This window comes from Bufo gargarizans, chromosome 6, assembly GCF_014858855.1.
Source record: "Bufo gargarizans isolate SCDJY-AF-19 chromosome 6, ASM1485885v1, whole genome shotgun sequence".
Lineage (NCBI taxonomy): Eukaryota > Metazoa > Chordata > Amphibia > Anura > Bufonidae > Bufo > Bufo gargarizans.
This window is the reverse complement of record NC_058085.1, coordinates 128,788,015-128,812,024: the sequence shown is the minus strand read 5'-3', so window position 1 is coordinate 128,812,024 and position 24,010 is coordinate 128,788,015. Positions and strand designations below refer to the sequence as shown.

At 44.6% G+C, this 24,010-nt stretch overlaps 1 protein-coding gene across 5 annotated transcripts in view; it reads left to right on the top strand.

The window, feature by feature from the left end:
- LOC122940189 (NXPE family member 1-like) overlaps nucleotides 1-24,010 on the top strand; it is a 294,633-nt gene that overhangs the window by 119,805 nt on the left and 150,818 nt on the right. For 4 of the 5 annotated variants that reach the window (XM_044296625.1, XM_044296627.1, XM_044296629.1 and 1 more), the window contains exon 3: nucleotides 5,003-5,111. The exons of the other annotated variant lie outside the window; for it this stretch is intronic. In XM_044296625.1, coding sequence (XP_044152560.1) covers nucleotides 5,003-5,111 — 109 coding nt within the window. The remainder of the gene's footprint in view (nucleotides 1-5,002; nucleotides 5,112-24,010) is intronic. 5 annotated transcript variants of the gene reach the window in all.

Genomic DNA, 24,010 nt, shown 5'->3' with positions numbered 1-24,010 from the left:
TTCCGTATTCTTCATATGTCTGGGCTATTGGGTAGAGTGGCAAGACGAAAGCCTTTTCTTACGAAGAAAAACATCCAAGCCAGGCTACATTTTGCAAAAACACATCTGAAGTCTCCCAAAAGCATGTGTGAAAAAGTGTTATGGTCTGAAGAAAACAAGGTTAAACTATTTGGCCATAATTCCAAAACATATGTTTGGCGCAAAAACAACACTGCACATCACCAAAAGAACACCATACCCACAGTGAAAAATGGTGGTGGCAGCATCATGCTTTGGGGCTGTTTTTCTTCAGCTGGAACTGGGGCCTTAGTTAAGCTAGAGGGAATTATGAACAGTTCCAAATACCAGTCAATATTGGCACAAAACCTTAAGGCTTCTGCTAGAAAGCTGAACATGAAGAGGAACGTCATCTTTCAGCTAACAACAACCCAAAGCATACATCCAAATCAACAAAGGAATGGCTTGACCAGCAGAAGATTAAAGTTTTGGAATGGCCCAGCCAGAGCCCAGACCTGAATCTGATTGAAAATCTGTGGGGTGATCTGAAGAGGGCTGTGCACAGGAGATGCCCTCGCAATCTGACAGATTTGGAGTGTTTTTGCAAAGAGTAGGCAAACCTTGCCAAGTCAAAATGTGCCATGCTGATAGACTCATACCTAAAGAGTGCTGTAATAAAATCTAAAGGTGCTTCAACAAAGTATTAGTTTAAGGGTGTGCACACTTATGCAACCTTATTTTATTTTTATATTTTCTCTTCTCTCTACCTAAAAGATTTCAGTTTGTTTTTCAATTGAGTTGTACAGTTTATAGGTCACATTAAAGGTGGATAAAGTTCTGAAATTATTTATCTTTGTCTGATTTTTTTGCATCACAGAAACCTGACATTTATACGGTATATATAAATAATACAAAACTTAATTTTAGGGCAGTTAGATTCGTTTTAAATGAAATATATTCTAAGATTTAGGAACACTTTAACCCCTTAGGGACCCATGACGTATTGGTACGGCATGGGTCCCGAGTCCTTAAGGACCCATGACGTACCGGTACGTCATGAGTTTAAAGTTAGATTGTGGCGCCCCAGGGGTTAATCCGCACAGGATGCCGGCTGAAATCATTCAGCCGGCATCCTGTCACAACGCTGGGGGGGAGTGTATCGGCGATCGCAGCAAACCGCAGGTCAATTCAGACCTGCGGTTTGTTGCGATTTCTGCAGTTTTTGATCGCCGCGGTCCCTGACCGCGGCTATCAGAAACTTTAGTGTGCTGAAAATATATAGTTATTACCCCCCCTGCACGCCTGAATGATTTTAGCCCGGTGGGAGGTGCAGGGGGAGTGTTGCAGGCGGTGCGGGAGGCGGGCGGTGCAGCAGGCGGGATCGCGATCTGCCTCCCGCCGAATAATCGTTGGCTTCTAGTGGGTATACCAGGGTGTCAGCACATTGCTGACACCCTGGTATAAACGGCTGACATCTGTGAATGGATGTCAGCCGTTTAACCCTTTCCATACAGCGGTCCGTACGGACCACTGTATGGAAAGAGTTAAAAGTAAGATGCGGCTCCCTCCCTCTCCCATCGGGGGGCTGCTGTGTCTTTGCAGCCCCCCGATGGGAGAGGGAGAGAGCCCCCAGACAGCCCCCCGAAGCCCCAGTCCTTACCCTTCCCCGTCTGCGAAGTTGTGGCCACAACTTCACAGACGGGGAAGGTTCCCATGGCAACAGGACGCCTTCTCAGGCGTCCTGCTGTCCATGGTGCTGAACAGATCTATGCTAAAGGCATAGATCTGTTCAGACAAAGTGTAAGTAAAATACAGTACAATATATATTGTACTGTACTGTATTATACAGACATCAGACCCACTGGATCTTCAAAAACCAAGTGGGTCTGGGTAAAAAAAAAGTGAAAAAAAGTGAAAAAAAGTAAAAATCAAAAAACACATTTATCACTGATTAAAAATGAAAAAAATAAAATTCCCTACACATGTTTGGTATCACCGCGTCCGTAACGACCTGATCTATAAAACAGTCATGTTACTTTCCCCGCACAGTGAAAGCTTGCATGTACGCCAAAATAGTACCAATCAAACCGTCATCTCATCCTGCAAAAAATGAGACCCTACCCAAGATAATCGCCCAAAAACTGAAAAAACTATGGCTCTTAGACTATGGAAACACTAAAACATGATTTTTTTTTGTTTTAAAGATTAAATCATTGTGTAAAACTTACATAAATAAAAAAAAAGGAAAACATATTGGGTATCGCCGTGTCCGTATTGACCGGCTCTATAAAAATATCACATGAGTTAACCCCTCAGATGACCACCGTAAAAAAATAAAAATAAAAACGGTTTAAAAAAGCCATTTTTTTGTCATCTTACGTCACAAAAAGTGCAATAGCAAGCGATCAAAAAGTCATATGCACCCCAAAATAGTGCCAATAAAACAGCCATCTCATCCCGCAAAAAATGAGATCCTACTTAAGATAATCTCCCAAAAACTGAAAAAACTATGGCTCTTAGGCTATGGAGACACTAAAACTTTTTTTGTTTTAAAAATGAAATCATTGTGTAAAACTTACATAAATAAAAAAAATTGTATACATATTAGGTATAGCCGCGTCCGTGACAACCTGCTCTATAACATTACCACATGATCTAACCTTTCAGATGAATGTTGCAAATAACAAAAAAAAACGGTGCCAAATAAGCTATTTCTTGTTACCTTGATGCACAAAAAGTGTAATATAGAGCAACCAAAAATCATATGTACCCTAAACTAGTACCAACAAAACTGCCACCCTATCCCGTAGTTTCTAAAACTTTCTTGGAGTTTCTACTCTAGGGGTGCATCAGGGGGGCTTCAAATGGGACATGGTGTCAAAAAAAAACAGTCCAGCAAAATCTGCCTTCCAAAAACCGTATGGCATTCCTTTCTTTCTGCGCCCTGCCGTGTGCACGTACAGCAGTTTACGACCACATATGAGGTGTTTATGTAAACTACAGAATCAGGGCCATAAATAATGAGTTTTGTTTGGCTGTTAACCCTTTGCTTTGCTACTTGAAAAAAAATATTAAAATGGAAAATTTGCCAAAAAAGTGAAATTTTGAAATTGTATCTCTATTTTTCATTACATCTTGTGCAACACCTAAAGGGTTAACAAAGTTTGTAAAATCTGTTTTGAATACCTTGAGGGGTGTAGTTTCTTAGATGGGGTCACTTTTAGGGAGTTTCTACGATAGGGGTGCATCAGGGGGCTTCAAATGGGACATGGTGTAAATAAACCAGTCCAGCAAAATCTGCCTTCCAAAAACCAAATGGCACACCTTTCACTCTACGCCCCGCTGTGTGGCCGTACAGTAGTTTACGGCCACATATGGGGTGTTTCTGTAAACGGCAGAGTCAGGGCAATATAGATACAGTCTTGTTTGGCTGTTAACCCTTGCTTTGTTAGTGGAAAAAATGGGTTAAAATGAAAAATTAGACAAAAAAATGAAATTCTCAAATTTCATTCCCATTTGCCAATAACTCTTGTGCAACACCTAAAGGGTTAACAACGTATGTAAAATCAGTTTTGAATACCTTGAGGGGTGTAGTTTCTTAGATGGGGTCATTTTTGGGTGGTTTCTATTATGTAAGCCTCGCAAAGTGACTTCAGACCTGAACTGGTCCCTAAAAATTTGGTTTTTTGTAAATTTCTGAAAAATTTCAAGATTTGCTTTTAAACTTCTAAGCCTTGTAACATCCCCAAAAAATAAAATATCATTCCCAAAATAATTCAAACATGAAGTAGACATATGGGAAATGTAAATTCATCACAATTTTGGGGGGTATTACTATGTATTACAGAAGTAGAGAAACTGAAACTTTGAAATTTGCAAATTTTTCAAAATTTTGGGTAAATTGGGTATTTTTTTATGCAAAAAAAAAAATTTTTTTGACTTCATTTTACCAGTGTCATGAAGTACAATATGTGACGAAAAAACGGTCTCAGAATGGCTTGGATAAGTCAAAGCGTTTTAAAGTTATCACCACTTAAAGTGACACTGGTCAGATTTGCAAAAAAATGGCCAAGTCCTTAAGGTGAAATAGAGCTGAGTCCTTAAGGGGTTAAATATATAAAAATTGTATTAGGTTATTTCATCCAGATTTTCTAAATGTACTGAAATAATAAAGTATGTCAAAAGAAAAAATCTAGTAGACCTAAGGGTGTCATGCACAAATTTTCAGGCCAACTGGAGCCATTTCGATTTGCATACAATTGATTCAGGCTCAAATTCAGCCGGATTGAAACTGAATAGAATTGTAAGCGATTTACTCTTCTTTAGTGTTGAGCAGCACCACCTATGGTGAGATGACACATTATGCAGTTCCCACTAAAATCAATGGGCTATCTGTACAATACATGGACAAGCAGGATCTCAGAATAAGAGATGCTCTTTATAGCTACTCTGGCTAAAAGAACAGGGTCATTTTTGATTTGTGTTTAATTTATTCGGACCCAAATTGAATCACCAGACCAAATTAACTAATTAAATCCAAATCGAATTTCAAGAAATTTACTCATCACTATTGGTTACCATGTAAGTCAGTGTCTGATTGGTTAAACAGTCTTGAAATATGACTTGAGATATCAACCAAACCAGGATCACCGATTTGTAGAATAGAGATCTGGAGTTGTTGTTCCTCGTCAGTTAGGCTCTGGATGGCCAGGTAAAATGCCTCTTCTTATGAAGATCAAGTTTTCTTCCTACTGAAGGAGAGCTATTTAGCACATTCTGTCTTGCAACAACCTGTGTTCATCCCTATCACATGATATGATAGGGACTGCACTCTCTGGATGTAATATTAGTGTTTCTATTCAATGACCGTAAGCAGAGGACTTAAAAATTGCAAGCAATTGATACACACAGTATATAAGTAATTGGAAAAATCCTGTATGTAACATTCATAAGCAAAATGTATTATTAAGATCTAATAACATAAGACTAAAAATATGTCTTACAGAGCCAATCCGAAGGTGACGTCCAATAATTGGAAGCATAAGATCTTTCTGGCTATTACATTCCTAACCATCATGTTCATAAGTGTCTTAACACATCGCCATTTCACTCAGGTACAGTGTCTCATGCCAGTCTACAGACAATATTAAGAAGAACATGAACCCAGCCAAGATTATTTACGTGATTCCACATTTCTACTTGGCAAATGACATTAATTTATAATCATGAATTTATAAATATTTAAACCGGTTTTAAAATATTGACAAGCATCAGGACTTAAAAGCACCATAAGAGTGAGGATGGAGTAAGCAGCATGCCCTAAATGCAACAGGAGTATACCCCCCATAACCAATCCTGGTAGAGTTAGTGTTGATCGAGCGTTCTGGCTGAACGCCAGTGTCATGGAACCATGAACCAGACGTACAACAGAGATAGGTGGAATAAGAAGGCTTTATTGAAAATCAAGCCGTAGCTAAAGTCCAAACGGATGGCTAAACTGAAGCAGGGTCTTGCGTAGACGGAGGTCAGGAACCAGGAGGGTAGTCAGACGTAGCCAGGATCAGGAACCAACGGGGTAGTCAGACGAAGGCAGGATCGGGAACCAACGGGGTAGTCAGACGAGGCCAGGATCAGGAACCAGAAGCAGCAGCAGTCTTTGAAGCATGTGCACACAGGAGGACCAAGCAAGGAACTGAAGCCACAGACCTTCTATATATATGAGCTAGGCATCCAGCTCCTCCCAGTGGGAAGGAGGAGCCGCAGGGTGGGAGGCTACAAGAAACCCAGAAACCAAGATGGCCGCCAGCACATGTCAAACTAAGGAGAACAGTGAGAAGGTAAGACCATGACAGTACCTCCCCCTCAAGGGCCCCTTCTCCGCGGAGTAAGGAACGGTTTCAGAGGGAAGCGTGCGTGGAAGGCTCGGAGCAACGCAGGAGCATGGACATCTGTGGAGGGAACCCAGGAACGCTCCTCTGGACCATAACCACGCCAATGGACCAAAAACTGCAACCGACCGCGGACCAGGCGTGAGTCCAGGATATTGCTCACCTCATATTCCTCACGATTGCCCACTTGGACCGGACGGGGCCGAGGAACCGAGGAAGTGAAACGATTACACACCAATGGCTTCAACAGGGAGACATGAAACACGTTGGAGATCCGCATGCCAGGAGGAAGCGCAAGGGCATAGGCTACCGGGTTTACCCTGTGAAGCACTCGGAAGGGACCAACAAAGCGAGGCGCCAGCTTGGGAGTGGGCACTCGAAGGTTGAGGTTGCGGGTGGACAACCATACACGGTCTCCGACCTGGTAGGAAGGAGCGGGCGCTCGTCTGCGATTAGCCTGGAGTCTCTGGCGTTGCGCAGAGACCTCAAGGGACCTCTGGATCTGTACCCAAGAAGTACGTAGGACGGAAAGGTGATCCTCCACAGCCGGAGTATCCTGGGGAGAGAATACCTCCGGTAACACGGCAGGTTGGAACCCATAATTGGCCATGAAGGGAGACGTCCCAGAGGAAGAGTTCACCGCCGTGTTCCTGGCAAACTCAGCCCAAGGCAGGAGGTCAACCCAATTGTCTTGGTGATCGGAGACATAGCAACGAAGGAATTTCTCCAAGGCCTGATTGGATCGTTCTGCGGCCCCATTGGACTGAGGGTGGTAGGCCGAGGAGAAAGAGAGATGAATCCCCAACTGGGAGCAAAAGGCGCGCCAGAACCTGGACACAAACTGACTCCCCCGATCCGACACAATCTCCTTGGGCAAACCGTGCAACCGGAAGACCTCCCTGGCAAAAATCGAGGCCAACTCTTGTGCAGAGGGTAACTTCTTGAGAGGAACACAGTGGCACATTTTGGAAAACCGATCCACAATCATGAGAATGACCGTATGGCCTCGGGATGCAGGAAGGTCCACAATGAAATCCATCCCCAGGTGTGACCATGGACGCTCCCCGGTGGCTATGGGTTGCAAAAGGCCCAACGGAAGGTGCCGAGGGGACTTACTCTGGGCACAAACGGAGCATGCCGCTACATATGCGGCGATGTCGGAACGTAGAGAAGGCCACCAGAACAGACGTGAAACCGCCCAGGACAGCTGATTCTTTCCAGGATGCCCCGCGGCCTTGGAGTTATGGTAGGTTCGCAACAACCGAGTGCGCAACTCCTCAGGCACAAAACATCTGCCGTTGGGTCTCCCAGAGGGAGCACCAGATTGAGCCGCCAAAATCTGCTCACCCAGAGGAGAGGTCAGGCTGGTGCGAATAGCAGCCAGGATCTGATTCGGGGGTATGACCGTAGTCGAAATCGACTCCTCCCCGGACAGCTCGGAGTACTGCCGTGATAAGGCATCCGCTCTGATGTTCTTGGAGCCGGGTAGGTAGGAGACCACGTAATTAAAACGTGACAAGAACAGAGCCCATCTGGCCTGACGTGGTGTCAATCTCTTGGCCTCAGAGAGGTAGGTCAGATTCTTGTGGTCCGTCAGGATGAGAACCGGAACCACCGAGCCCTCGAGCAAGTGCCTCCATTCTTTAAGGGCCTGCACGATGGCCAATAACTCCCTGTCACCAATCTGATAGTTGCACTCCGCGGAAGACAGTTTCCGGGAGTAAAACCCACAAGGAAGCAGAGGACCCTCTGGTGTTCTACGCTGAGACAGGAGGACGCCTACTCCCGTCTCAGACGCGTCCACCTCGAGGACAAAAGGCAACCCAGGGTTGGGATGCGACAGAATCGGAGCCGACACAAAGGCGGACTTTAGAGCCTCAAAAGCTCGGATGGCCTCGAGCGGCCAGACCTGAGGATTACTGCCCTTCCTGGTCAGATCCGTGAGAGGCTTGGCTAGCATGGAAAAGTCCCTGATGAACTTCCGATAATAATTGGCGAAGCCCAAAAAGCGCTGCAGGGCACGAAGCCCACTGGGCTGGGGCCACTGTAAGACAGCCGAAACCTTCTCAGGATCCATGGAGAACCCCTCAGCGGAAATGATGTAACCTAAGAAGGTTACCTGGGATCGGTGAAATTCGCATTTCTCAAGCTTACCGAACAGCTTGTTCTCTCGTAAGCGTTGCAACACTCGTCTGACATCCAGAATGTGGGCCTCCATGGATGCAGAATATACCAAGATGTCATCCAAATAGACCACCACACACTGCTGCAACAGGTCACGGAAAACATCGTTGATGAATTCCTGGAAGACTGCGGGCGCATTGCACAACCCAAAGGGCATAACCAAGGATTCATAATGACCGGTCCTGGTGTTAAACGCGGTCTTCCACTCATCGCCCGCCTTGATCCTTACCAGGTTATATGCCGCCCTCAGGTCGAGTTTGGTAAAGACCGTGGCCCCTTTGAGGCGATCGAACAGCTCGGAAATCAAGGGTATCGGGTAAGCGTTCTTGATCGTGATGCGATTGAGACCCCTGTAGTCGATGCAAGGCCTCAACTCACCGCCCTTCTTTTTCACAAAGAAAAATCCAGCCCCTGCCGGGGACGAGGATTTGCGAATGTGTCCGCGTGAAAGCGCCTCCCTCACGTACTCCTCCATGGCCTCATTCTCCGCTACAGACAGTGGATAGACTTTGCCACGAGGAGGAACGGCACCAGATTGTAACTCTATGGCACAATCGTATGGGCGGTGCGGAGGTAGGGCAACCGCACGCACCTTATCGAATACATCCCGGTACTCCTCGTATTCAGGAGGCAACAGAGAGTCCGAGGAAGTACACAGCAACTTGACAGGCCCATGGATGCAACTAGCCCCACACTGCGGTGACCACGAGAGGATCTCGGCCGATCTCCAATCGAAAGTCGGATTATGCTTCTGGAGCCAGGGGTACCCCAAGACCACCGAGTAGTGTGGAGACGAAATAACCTGGAGACAGACCGACTCTCTGTGAACGGCACCAATGGCCATCCCCACTGGAAGGGTCTCCTGAGTCACGTGTGGCGGCAGAAGGGGTCTGCCGTCTATCGCCTCAAGAGCCAGTGGGGAACCTCGAGGCTGCAGAGGAATGGAATTGGCAGCGGCGAACACACTATCAATGAACAAGCCACCAGCACCAGAGTCCACCAACGCCTGGGTCGTCACCGAGCCCCCGACCCAGGAGAGGACAACAGTAATCAGTGGTTTGTCAACACGGGAAACCGGGGACGAGGAGACTCCACCCAAGATCTGCCCCCGACAGGATCTCAGGTGCGAGCGTTTCCCGGACGGTTCGGGCATGCCAACCGAAAATGCCCACCGAGACCACAGTACATGCATCGGCCCTCGCGTCTCCGGAGTACCCTCTCCCCCTCGGACAGGCGAGCAACCCCCAGCTGCATGGGTTGACCCCCAGACCAGTCATCCCCAGGAGGCGTGGGAGGAGAGGGAGGCACGGGTGGGACAGCAAACGTAGGCGCCAATCTGTTAGAAGGCCTCCGCAGGCTCTCCTTAAAGGAAGGTCTCTCCCTGAGTCTGGTGTCAATCAAAATCAGGAAAGAAATAAGGGACTCGAGCTCCACTGGTAGGTCCTTGGCTGCAATCTCATCCTTCAAGGCATCCGAGAGACCATGAGAGAAAGCAGCGACCAGAGCCTCATTATTCCAGCCCACCTCTGCTGCCAGGGTACGAAACTCAATGGCGTATTCAGCTACGGATCGTGAACCCTGTCTGATGGACATAAGGAGCTTCGCAGCAGAGGCAGCACGAGCCGGCACATCGAATACCTTCCGAAGAGAAGCAACAAAACCGGAAAACTCGGCAACCACCGGATTGTTGTTCTCCCATAAAGGGCTGGCCCAGGCCAAGGCCTTGTCCGAGAGCAGCGAGATCAAGAAGCCCACCTTTGATCTCTCAGTAGGAAAGGCATGTGGCAGCAACTCGAAATAAATGGCCGCCTGGTTAAGGAAACCTCGGCACTGAGTTGGCTCTCCCCCAAAGCGCTGTGGAAGGGGGGCAGAACCGGTCATACCCCGAAACACCGCAGGTGCAGCAACAGGTGTCGGGGTAGACTCTGGCGCAACAACCGGAGCGGCAGTAGGAGCGGGCCCAGGAGCGACAACCGACCCATCGGCAACGGAAGCTAAATGAGCCGTGCGTTCAAGCAGGGTTTGTAACGCCACAGCGAACCGACCCAACAGGTGATCCTGCTGATCAAGTCTGGCAACCAGCGTAGGTAGCGAGGATGGCCCTGTACCGTCAGAATTCATGGCTTGGTCCTAATGTCATGGAACCATGAACCAGACGTACAACAGAGATAGGTGGAATAAGAAGGCTTTATTGAAAATCAAGCCGTAGCTAAAGTCCAAACGGATGGCTAAACTGAAGCAGGGTCTTGCGTAGACGGAGGTCAGGAACCAGGAGGGTAGTCAGACGTAGCCAGGATCAGGAACCAACGGGGTAGTCAGACGAAGGCAGGATCGGGAACCAACGGGGTAGTCAGACGAGGCCAGGATCAGGAACCAGAAGCAGCAGCAGTCTTTGAAGCATGTGCACACAGGAGGACCAAGCAAGGAACTGAAGCCACAGACCTTCTATATATATGAGCTAGGCATCCAGCTCCTCCCAGTGGGAAGGAGGAGCCGCAGGGTGGGAGGCTACAAGAAACCCAGAAACCAAGATGGCCGCCAGCACATGTCAAACTAAGGAGAACAGTGAGAAGGTAAGACCATGACAGCCAGTTGAGTTTGGCTCAGTCTTAGGGAGAGCTGTGCTGAGGAAGGGACAGACAGTGTAGGGAGTGATTATATAGGAATATTTTTATTAGAAAAACTTTTCAGAGACCCAAAAGGTCTCGCAGAACTAGCAGTATATATTTTTAGCGCAACCTGCGCTAAATTGCTTAAACTTTACAGACCCAAAAGTCTTTTTAAGGACTATTGCTGTGTGTGGCAGCAATATCTATTTTTAGCGCAATATTAGTCGTAGAAGATTATGTATAGATTAATAGTGCTGGTAGAGTATGTCCTCATTAATAGCGCCAGTATAGTATGCCCCCATTAATAGCACTAGTAGAGTATGTCCCCATTAATAGTGCAAGTTTAGTATGTCTCCATTAATAGCGCTAGGTGAGTATGTCCCCATTAGTTGTGCTAGTAGAGTATGTCCCCATTAGTTGTGCTAGTAGAGTATGTCCCCATTGATAGTGTCATTACAGTATATCCCCTTAATGGCACTAGTAGACTATGTCCCCATTAATAGCACTAGTACAGTATGTCCCTATTAAAAGTGCTAATAGAATATGGTGCTCCATGCTGACTTCCCTTTCCTTCAAAGCACACACCTCCTCCCCCTAGGTTGACAGCTCTAGAGATGCATGATGTTGCTACTGTACATTGTGAGATCAGGAGTGGCAGTGTGCAATCCTAATTACTGAGGTTACTTTTGTACTCTGATCGCGCTTCCAGGTGAGCGAAGATGCATACTGCGCATGCGCCGTCATGTTGCTAAACCAGGAGGTGGCAGCCTAGTCGGCTTCAGCTGAAGCGGAGGAGCTTGGAGTATGTCCTTAAAGGTGTTGTATCACTCTAGCAAGTGGAATTTATCATGTAGTTAATAAAAGGCACTTACTAATGTATTGTGATTGTCCATATTACTTCATTCGCTGGCTGGATTCATTTTTTTATCAAATTATACATTGCTAGTTTCCATGGTTATGACTAGATCCAAAGTCGATTCACTCCAATCTTCGTTTTAATGCTGTAAGGAGACACATCTCTGTACAGCATTAAAGTTTATGGGCTCTGGCAAGGAGAAGAGTTATCGCATAAGTCTCGTGAGACTTTGGAGAATAACTTCGGCCATCGATTTTTAAACTTTAAACCATTTTAAAACATGTATCCGAAGTTAGCTTTGGTATGGGCTGGTACCTCGGTACTGAAGCCAACTTCGCATCCATGTTTTAAAATGGTTTTAAAGTTTAAAAATCGAATCAAGACTTCAGTGATAACGAATTTGTCTGCCGGAGCCCATACATTTAAATGCTGTATGTAGACGAATCTCCGTACAGCATTCAAACAAAGTTTATAAGGAAACAACTTTGAAACTAGGAAACGGAGCTCGATTTGCTCAATGCTAGATACGACCACCCTGCAATCTAACAGCAGTGGCCGCACATGCGCTTTGTAGGAAAAATTGCCGGCTTCTTTGATGGCCGAGACACATAAGCTGGTGCTTTTTCCTATAGTATGCAAGCTCGACCACTGCTGCTGGATTGCAAGGTGGTCGTGACCATGGAAATAAGCAGTATATAATGTGATGGAAAAATGAATCCAGCCAGTGAAGGAAGCACAATGGACAATCACAAAATATTCACTTTCTCTGCATAATAAATGCCATTTGCTGAAGTGACATAACCCCTATAATGATAGCACTAGTAAAGTATGTTCTCATTAATAGTGCTAGTAGAGTGTGTTTGAAAAGGGATAGATATTGCTTATAATATCAATAATTGTTATCAACAGCAATATCTGGGGTTACTGGTATGAAAAGGGTGAAATATTACCAATTAGCAGATGATACCGGTCAATATCACCCTTTTCCCCCTAGCTTGTGGGATTGTTCTCAGTCTATACCACAGCTACAGTATAATGCTTTGGTATCACCAGGAATAACACACAACTCTTGCAGATATAACATAAAAGACACCTTTACTTAACTACGATGTACTACAACATATACAAATACTTTCAATATCATGGACATATCAGTATACATCCATCATGTAACTGGCCTATAGTCTAATAATATAGACAAAAGATACTTAGCCTTAGAATGTAAGGTGGTCCCATCTAAGACCTCACAGGAAGCTGGTCTGCTCCAGAATGCCCCAGTGGCTAGGTGTATTGCTACTATATTAACACCTGCCTACCCCAAATGCCTTGTACCTGTCATGTAAGCCCAGGAAGGGGCGGGGTCAAGACTATGGAACCACATGGCAACGTGATGTTACTCACTCAACCATGTGTCCAATTTAAATATCAAAACAGGACTGAATCTTAGCCCTGTAACAATGTTCTCATTAATAGCACTAGAAGAGTACATCCCATTAATAGTGCTGATAAAACTTTGTCTCCATTAATAGTGCAAGTAGTGTGTCCTTAATAATAGCCGTAGTGGTATATGTCCTTATTAATACTGCTAGCAGAGTATGTCCTTATTAATACTGCTAGCATAGTATGTCCCCATTAATAGTTCTAGTAGAGTATATCACCATTAATAGTTCTAGCAGAGTATATCACCATTAATAATGTTAGTAAAGTATGTCCCCATTAATAGTGCTGGTAGAGTATGTCCTTAATAATAGTACTAGTAAAGCATGTGCCCATTAATGCTGCTGGTAGAGTATGTTCCTTTAACAGCGCTAGTAGAGTGTGTCCTTAATAAAGGCCTTAGTGGAGTATGTCCCCATTAATAGTGCTAGTATAGCATGTCCTCATGAATAGCACTACAGGGAGTGCAGAATTATTAGGCAAGTTGTATTTTTAAGGATTCATTTTATTATTGAACAACCATGTTCTCAATGAACCCAAAAAACTCATTAATATCAAAGCTGAATATTTTTGGAAGTAGTTTTTAGTTTGTTTTTAGTTTTAGCTATTTTAGGGGGATATCTGTGTGTGCAGGTGACTATTACTGTGCATAATTATTAGGCAACTTAACAAAAAACAAATATATACCCATTTCAATTATTTATTTTTACCAGTGAAACCAATATAACATCTCAACATTCACAAATATACATTTCTGACATACAAAAACAAATCAGTGACCAATATAGCCACCTTTCTTTGCAAGGACACTCAAAAGCCTGCCATCCATGGATTCTGTCAGTGTTTTGATCTGTTCACCATCAACATTGCGTGCAGCAGCAACCACAGCCTCCCAGACACTGTTCAGAGAGGTGTACTGTTTTCCTTCCTTGTAAATCTCACATTTGATGATGGACCACAGGTTCTCAATGGGGTTCAGATCAGGTGAACAAGGAGGCCATGTCATTATATTTTCTTCTTTTATACCCTTTCTTGCCAGCCACGCTGTGGAGTACTTGGACGCGTGTGATGGAGCATTGTCCTGCATGAAAATCATGTTTTTCTTGAAGGATGCAGACTTCTTCCTGTACCACTGCTTGAAGAAGGTGTCTTCCAGAAACTGGCAGTAGGACTGGGAGTTGAGCTTGACTCCATCCTCAACCCGAAAAGGCCCCACAAGCTCATCTTTGATGATACCAGCCCAAACCAGTACTCCACCTCAACCTTGCTGGCGTCTGAGTCGGACTGGAGCTCTCTGCCCTTTACCAATTCAGCCACGTGCCCATCCATCTGGCCCATCAAGACTCACTCTCATTTCATCAGTCCATAAAACCTTAGAATAATCAGTCTTGAGATATTTCTTGGCCCAGTCTTGACGTTTCAACTTGTGTGTCTTGTTCAGTGGTGGTCGTCTTTCAGCCTTTCTTACCTTGGCCATGTCTCTGAGTATTGCACACCTTGTGCTTTTGGGCACTCCAGTGATGTTGCAGCTCTGAAATATGGCCAAACTGGTGGCAAGTGGCATCTTGGCAGCTGCACGCTTGACTTTTCTCAGTTCATGGGCAGTTATTTTGCGCCTTGGTTTTTCCACACGCTTCCTGCGACCCTGTTGACTATTTTGAATGAAACGCTTGATTGTTCGATCACGCTTCAGAAGCTTTGCAATTTTAAGAGTGCTGCATCCCTCTGCAAGATATCTCACTATTTTTGACTTTTCTGAGCCTGTCAAGTCCTTCTTTTGACCCATTTTGCCAAAGGAAAGGAAGTTGCCTAATAATTATGCACACCTGATATAGGGTGTTGATGTCATTAGACCACACCCCTTCTCATTACAGAGATGCACATCACCTAATATGCTTAATTGGTAGTAGGCTTTTGAGCCTATGCAGCTTGGAGTAAGACAACATGCATAAAGAGGATGATGTGGTCAAAATACTCATTTGCCTAATGATTCTGCACTCCCTGTAGTAGAGTATGTGCCCATTACTAGTGCTAGTAGAGTATGTCCCAAAAAAAATCACTACTACCGTATGTCACCATTAATAGTGCTGGTAGAGTATGTCTCCATTAATAGTGCTGGTAGAGTATGTCTCCATTAATAGTGCTGGTAGAGTATGTCTCCATTAATAGTGCTGGTAGAGTATGTCTCCATTAATAGTGCTAGTAGAGTATGTCCCCATTAATAGTGCTGGTAGAGTATGTCTCCATTAATAGTGCTGGTAGAGTATGTCTCCATTAATAGTGCTGGTAGAGTATGCTACTATTAATAGTAGTAGTAGATTATAGTAACATAGTGTATAAGGCTGAAAACAGACATCTGCCCATCCAGTTATCCTGCAAGTTGATCCAAAGGAAGGCAAAAAGAAACCTGTGAGGAAGAAGCAAAGTTTCCTCACTTTAGGGAAAATAAATTCCTTCACGACTCCAATCAGGCAATCAGAATAACTCCCTGGATCAACGACCCATCTCTAGTAGCTATAGCCTGTAATATTATTACACTCCAGAAATACATCCAGGCCCCTCTTGAATTCCTTTAGTGCACTCCCCATCACCACCTTCTCAGGCAGAGAGTTCCATAGTCTCGCTGCTCTTACCGTAAAGAATCCTCTTCTATGTTTGTGTAGAAACCTTCTTTCCTCCAGATGCAAAGGATGTCCCCTTGTCACAGTCACAGTCCTGGGGATAAATAGATGATGGGATAGATCTCTGTACTGATCCCTGATATATTTATACATAGTTATTAGATCTGCCCTCAGTCGTCTTTTTTCTAAAGTGAATAACCCTAATTTTGATAATCTTTCTGGGACCTGTAGTCCACCCATTCCAGTTATTACTTTAGTTGCCCTCCTCTGAACACTTTCCAGATCTGCTATATCTGCTTGTTCACAGGAGCCCAGAACTGTACAAAGTACTCCATATGTGGAGTGATTTGTAAAGTGGTAGGACTATGTTCTAATCACATGTATCTATGCTCCTCTTGATGCAACCCATTATATTATTGTCACGGACGGTGTACAGGAAACAAGACAAAGCAACATGCATACATGACTCACTGGATCCAAAGCTAAGGAACCAAAGGGAGACCCCTGCACAAGACCTGAGACTTTCCCTGGCTGCTCAGCCTATGCAAAGATCCCAGAGGTGGATGGTTGCATATCCACGTACCTCGACTATATAACCCCTGAACACCCTACAATAGTGAGGGGACACGACCACCGGCTCCCTACACCAGACACGGAGGGAGTCAGGGTCACCTGGGATCCAGCAAACAGAAAATAACAGATAAATGTTCAGCACTTAACTTTGTAGCAGACTGGAAAACAAGATCAGCATGCACACACACTCCAGGAAGTAGTATAAGCCGACCAGTAATGCATTATGGGGCGGAATTTTAAGAAATGTAATCAGTCCAACTACATGACAGCTGAGAGAGGCTAACGAGATGAGGAACTGAACATCACAACAAAGAAACTCAAGGAGGAGGTTCTGAAAGGCTTCTGTCAGAGCTTCTCAGCTGTCTGATTGTGACAGTACCCCTCCCTCTACGAGTGGACTCAGGACACTCAGAGCCCACCTTCTCAGGATGGGACCTATGGAAAGCCCTGATGAGACGAGAGGCCTTAATGTCCGTCACTGGGACCCACATCCTCTCCTCAGGACCATAACCCTCCCAATGAACAAGGTACTGGAGAGAACCGCGGACAAGCCGAGAATCCACAATCCTAGAGACCTGAAATTCAAGATTCCCATCAACCATAATCGGAGGAGGAGGCAAAGGCGAGGGTACAATGGGTTGAACATAAGGTTTCAATAAGGACTTATGAAAAACATTATGAATCTTCCAAGTCTGAGGAAGATCAAGACGGTAGGCAACAGGATTGATGACAGACAGGATTTTGTAAGGCCCAATAAACCTAGGACCCAACTTCCAGGAGGGAACCTTCAATTTGATATTCTTGGTAGACAACCACACCAGATCACCAACATTCAGGTGCGGACCAAGCACACGTCTCTTATCTGCCACACGCTTATATCTCTCACTCATGCTCTTTAGATTATCCTGAATCTTTTGCCAAATAGATAACAAAGATGAGGAGAATCTGTCCTCATCAGGTAAACCAGAAGACCCCTCTCCCGAGAAAGTCCCAAACTGCGGATGAAACTCATATGCACCAAAAAATGGTGACCTATCAGAGGACTCCTGACGACGGTTATTTAAAGCAAACTCAGCAAGGGACAAAAAAGAACACCAATCCTCTTGATTCTCCGCCACAAAACAGCGCAGATATGTCTCCAGATTCTGATTGATGCGCTCTGTCTGGCCATTCGACTGCGGGTGGAAAGCAGAAGAGAATGACAACCGAACCCCCAAGCGAGAACAGAAAGCCTTCCAGAATCTGGAAACAAACTGCGTGCCCCTATCAGAGACTATGTCTGAAGGAATACCGTGCAATTTGACAATGTGATCAATAAATGCCTGCGCCAGCGTCTTAGCATTGGGCAAACCAGGAAAAGGGATGAAATGCACCATTTTGCTAAAACGGTCCACCACCACCAGAATCACAGTCTTCCCTGAGGAACGAGGCAGGTCCGTTATGAAGTTCATGGACAGATGTGTCCAAGGACGGGAAGGAATGGGTAAGGGAAGGAGAGGACCTGATGGCCGTGAATGAGGGACTTTGGCACGAGCGCAAGTCTCGCAGGCTGCCACAAAACCCTCAACCGACTTACGAAGCGCAGGCCACCAGAATCTCCGAGCGATGAGATCCACTGTGGCTCTTGCCCCCGGGTGCCCAGCAAGGACCGTATCGTGGTGTTCCTTAAAAATCTTGTGTCTTAAAGCGATAGGCACAAACAACCTCCCAGGAGGACAAAGATCAGGAGCCTCTGACTGGGCTGCCTGCACCTCTGCCTCCAATTCAGAAAAAAGAGCAGAGACCACCACACCTTCAGCCAAAATGGGACCCGGGTCTTCAAAATTCCCGCCTCCCGTAAAACAACGTGACAGGGCATCTGCCTTCACATTCTTAACTCCAGGGCGGAACGTGACAACAAAATTAAACCTAGAAAAGAACAAAGACCATCTGGCCTGTCTCGGGTTCAGACGCTTGGCTGACTCCAAGTAGGCCAGATTTTTATGGTCAGTAAATACGGTAATAGGGTGTCTGGCTACCTCTAGCCAATGGCGCCATTCCTCAAAAGCCAACTTGATGGCCAACAATTCCCTATCTCCCACATCGTAATTTCTCTCTGCGGAGGAGAGTTTTTTTCGATAAAAAGGCACACGGTCGCCATTTGGCAGGAGAGGAACCCTGAGACAAGACCGCCCCCACACCCACCTCAGAAGCATCAACCTCAACTATGAAGGGTAAAGAAATATCAGGTTGCACCAAGATGGGAGCGGAAGCAAAACTCTCCTTGATATTAGAAAAAGCCTTACGCGCCTCTACTGACCAAGAAGAAAAATCTACCCACTTTCTTTTCATATCAGTGAGTGGTTTAACAATAGAGGAATAATTCAAAATAAACTTCCTGTAATAATTGGCAAAGCCCAAAAAACGCATCAGCGCCTTCTGATTCTCAGGAAGCTCCCACTCAAGCACAGCGCGGACCTTCTCGGGGTCCATGCGAAAACCAGAAGCGGAGAGAAGAAACCCCAGAAATTGAATTTCTGGAACCGCAAACACACATTTTTCCATATAATTTATTCTCCCGCAGGATGAGCAAGACCTGACGTAAATGTTCCTTATGAGTTTTGAAATCAGGAGAAAAAATCAAAATGTCATCCAAATACACTAATACAAATTTTCCCATCAAATGATAAAAAAATGCTGTTCACGAAATGCTGAAAAACGCCTGGGGCATTCATCAAACCAAAAGGCATAACCAAATTCTCAAAATGGCCCTCAGGGGTATTGAAGGCCGTCTTCCATTCGTCTCCTTCTCTGACCAGGTTGTATGCCCCTCTTAGATCTAATTTGGAAAAGACTTTAGCCCCAACAACCTGGTTAAACAGGTCCGGTATCAGAGGAAGCGGATAAGGGTCACGAATAGTGATATTGTTCAGCTCCCTGAAATCCAGACAAGGTCTTAAAGAACCATCTTTTTTCTTAACAAAGAAAAAACCAGCGGCAACAGGTGACTTCGAGGGTCGTATGTGTACTTTTCTCAGACACTCAGAGATATAAGCACGTATAGCGATCCTCTCAGGTTGGGAAAGATTGTATAAATGAGATTTAGGCAGTTTGGCGCCTCGGATGAGATTAATAGGGCAATCGTACTCCCTGTGCGGGGGCAAATCCTGAACTCCACTCTCAGAGAAGACATCCGAAAATTCAGAGAGAAAAGATGGTACAGTCTTGGTAGCAACCTCAGAAACAGATGTCGTGAGGCAATTCTCTCTGCAAAAGTCACTCCAACCATTTATTTGCCTCGCTTGCCAATCAATGGTGGGGTTATGTTTAGTGAGCCAGGGTAGCCGAAACACTAGAGGAGTAGGCAAACCGCTAAGGACGAAACATGACACATCCTCAACATGAGCATCACTCACAATTAAACGGATATTGTGAACTATGCCCTTTAATGATTTCTGAGAAAGTGGAGCGGAATCAATAGCAAAAACAGGAATATCTTTTCCCAAAGTGCGCACCTGGAAACCATGAGTTATTGCAAATTGATTATCAATGAGATTGACAGCTGCTCCACTATCCACAAAAATCTCACAAAAAATGATCTTGCTCTCTAGCGCCACCCTAGCCGGCAGGACAAAACGGGAACTACAAGCAAACGGAAAACCTTCAATCTCCGCCTCAACCCTGCCAATAGTAACAGACGGAACATTTTTAAAAGATTTTTTCCATTTTGTTTCTTTATTACTCCCAGAAAACTGCCTGAATCTCCTAGAAGGACAAACATTTGCCAAATGATTTATACCTCCACAACAAAAACAAACCCTCCCATGCGAGCTGAATCTTCTATTGTCAGAAGCAATCAACCCCAGCTGCATGGGCTCCTGCTCAGAAGGAGCTGACAGTGACCGAGACCCCTGCGCACAGAATGAGACTGCTGCACTTTCCTGGGACTGAGTATGACAGGAAGGAGAGATCTCTCCTCTCTCTCTAAGACGCCTGTCAATACGAACGGCCTGAGACATAGCAGAGTCCAAAGAAATAGGCCTCTCAGGAAAGGCAAATGCATCTTTCAATCCCTCTGAAAGACCATGGCAAAATTGACTTCGGAGTGCAGCATCATTCCAATCAGTATCAGCTGCCCATCTCCGAAATTCTGATCAGTATATTTCTGTGGATTGTTTACCCTGGCATAATAGACGTAGTCTAGACTCAGCCAGAGCAATACGATCCGGATCATCATATTTCTGACCCAGGGCTAAAAAGAATTCATCCACTGAACGGAGAGGCCGTGCCCCCTCCGGCAGCGAAAAGGCCCAAGACTGAGCGTTACCCCTGAGCAGCGATATAATGATCCCCACCCTCCGTTCCTCATCACCAGAGGAATGGGGAAGAAGGCGAAAATGGAGTTTGCAAGCCTCTCTAAAACGCACAAAATTCTCACTACCCCCGGAGAACGTATCCGGGAGTGAGATCTTTGGCTCAGAACAAACTCCATGAACGCCAGCTGAACCGGTCACTTGAAGCTGAGAAAAAGTCTTACGGAGATCAGCTACCTCCAATGAAAGACCCTGGAAGCGTTCAGCCAAAAGTGAAACCGGATCCATGCTTGAGACGGTTTTGGCGGCTTATAATGTCACGGACGGTGTACAGGAAACAAGACAAAGCAACATGCATTTATGACTCACTGGATCCAAAGCTAAGGAACCAAAGGGAGACCCCTGCACAAGACCTGAGACTTTCCCTGGCTGCTCAGCCTATGCAAAGATCCCAGAGGTGGATGGTTGCATATCCACGTACCTCGACTATATAACCCCTGAACACCCTACAATAGTGAGGGGACACGACCACCGGCTCCCTACACCAGACACGGAGGGAGTCAGGGTCACCTGGGATCCAGCAAACAGAAAATAACAGATAAATGTTCAGCACTTAACTATGTAGCAGACTGGAAAACAAGATCAGCATGCACACACACTCCAGGAAGTAGTATAAGCTGCCCAGTAATGCATTATGGGGCGGAATTTAAAGGGATGCAATCAGTCCAACTACATGACAGCTGAGAGAGGGTAACGAGATGAGGAACTGAACATCACAACAAAGAAACTCAAGGAGGAGGTTCTGAAAGGCTTCTGTCAGAGCTTCTCAGCTCTCTGGTTGTGACAATTATTGGCCTTGGCAGCCGCTGCCTGACACTGGTTTCTACAGCTTAATTTGCTGTTCACTAAAATTCCTAAGTCCTTTTCCATGTCAGTGTTACCCAGTTTTTTACTATTTAGTATGTACGTGTGACTTGCATTATTCCTTCCCATGTGCAAAACTTTACATTTGTCAGTGTTAAACCTCATCTGCTGCTTCTCTGCCAAAGCCTCCAATCTATCCAAACCCCTCTGTACCAGTGTACTGTCCTCTTCTGTGTTAATTACTTTACACAGTTTAGGCTACTTTTACACTTGTGTTTTTGCCTGATTCGGCAGATATCAGCAATAACGCTTCCGTTACTGATAATACAACCATCTGCATCCATTATGAACGGTCCGGTTGTGTATCTTTGTATATGATAAATAGGGGACAGGCACACAATCTATGGAATTGCGGATATCAATTTATTATAATGACAAAATACATATGAAATGAGATAATAAAATAAAACTGGATAAAAAACTGGATGTACAGGATAAAAAGTGTAAAAGATAAAAAGTGCAATTTGCAGGAATATCGTAAAGGTCTCCACTGTATTCCTTGTAGATATTGATATGTCTAAAAATTCATGTATTGCAGCCTTCTTATTTAATACCTTTTCCCAATAGCTGATAGTTTTTATGAAAAATCTATTACTTCATCATAAATCATATAGTCCTGCAAAAGGGAAATTTCAGTGGTCCTTCTAGCAGCATATAACGTATAATCCTACAAGAAGAGAAATTACAGTAGTCCTTATAACAGCAATAACCACTTTCTCATGTATCATCAATGTCCAAACATGTGGAAATGGAAGTAATTTAGAAACATATAATCCTGCAAGAAAAATTGTTTGCAAGAAAAAAATATTTTTATAGTCCTGCAGAGAGGGAATTATAGTGGTCCCTTTAACAGCGAGCACCGCTATTTCATATACCGTTAATATCTAGACAGATGGAAATGGAGATAGTTTTGACTGTCCCACTTGTTGCGCTTCATCTTGATCCGGAGCACACCCTCTATTCTTTCATCTTAAATAAGATAAGAATAATTTACTGACTGTTTGTCTGTCTCCAATTGTGGCGTCCCATGTGGAAGGAAGAACAGACTTACCTGAGCCCCGATCCGTGTGTAGTCAGCCGTAGATGTGCTTATCAGCTTACTCAGGTTCAGCGTCCCACATGGATATGGTGGAGTTCCCTGTACTATACTGGGTTGTTCCACTCACCCACACTGGGTTAACTTGGGTTAGCCGATCCCCGTGGTTTTACAACGTCCCACGTGTTTGGTCGGATAGTTGCGGTCTCTCACGCTGCAGTCTCTTTCACTGTAGCTAGCTCTATTGGAACTTCCCGAGCGCTCCGCTAAAAACTGTTCAAACATATTTTGTTTCATTCTATTGTTATAATATTTGGTATACTTGAATTGCACCTAACGCGTTTCGGAGCCTACACTTGCCCCTTCCTCAGTGGTCCTATTTCTCTATTTTTATTATTATTTTTGTGTCAAAGAAAACAGATCCCCATTGACTTGCATTCAGGGTCATGCTGGATCCATTTTGCTTGCGATCCCATGACGGAAAGAAAACCTCTCCGGTATGGGAACACAGCCAAATGGAACGGAAAGCATTTTGGAGCATTCTGTTCTGTTCAGTCCCGTTTTGTCCCCATTGACAAGAAATTGGGACAAATTGGAAGAAGTTTTTCTCCAGTATTGCGATCTTCTGCCAGATCTCAATACCGGAAAATGTAAACGCAAGTGTGAAAGAAGCCTTAGTGTCTTTAGCAAAATTTATATTTTCCTGTGCATGCCTTCTACGAGATCATTAATAAATATATTGAAGTGAATAGGGCCCAATGCTGACCCCTGAGGTATATCTTGGTTAATAATGCTAGAAGAGTACACCCACATTAACAGTGCTAATAGAGTATGCTCTCAATTATATTGCTGGTAAAATATGTCTTCAATAATAGTGCTAGTAGATTATGTCCCCATTAATAGTCTAGTAGAGTATGTCCCTATTAATAATACTAGTAGAGTATGATGCCATTCCTAGCACTAGTAGAGTATGTCCCCATTATTAGCACTAGTAGAGTATGTCCCCATTATTAGCACTAGTAGAGTATGTCCCCATTATTAGCACTAGTAGAGAAGGACCCAATAAATAGCACTAGTACCGCATGACCCATTCATATTTCTAGTAGAGTGCATCCCCATTAATAGTCTAGTAGAGTATGTTTCCATTAATAGCATTAGTGGAGTATGTCACCATTCATAGTACTAGTTGAGTATGTCCCCATCAATAGCTCTAGTACAGTATTTCCTCATAAATATAGATAGTAGAATATGTCCTTATTAGCACTAGAAGAGTACATCCCCATTTATAGCACTAGTAGAATGCATCCCCATTAAAAGCGATAGTAGAGTATGTCCCCATTAATAGCACTATTAGAGTATGTCCTTAATAATAGAACTAGTAAAGCACATTCCCATTAATAGTCCTGGTAGAGTATGTCCCCATTAATAGCGCTAGTAGAGTGTAAACTTAATAATAGCCATAGTGGAGTATTTCTTCATGAAAAGTGCTAGTAGAGTATGTCCTTATTAATAGTGTGAGGAGAGTATGTCCCCATTAATAGCATTATTGAAGTATGTCCCCATTAATAGAATTAGTAAAGTATATCCAGATTA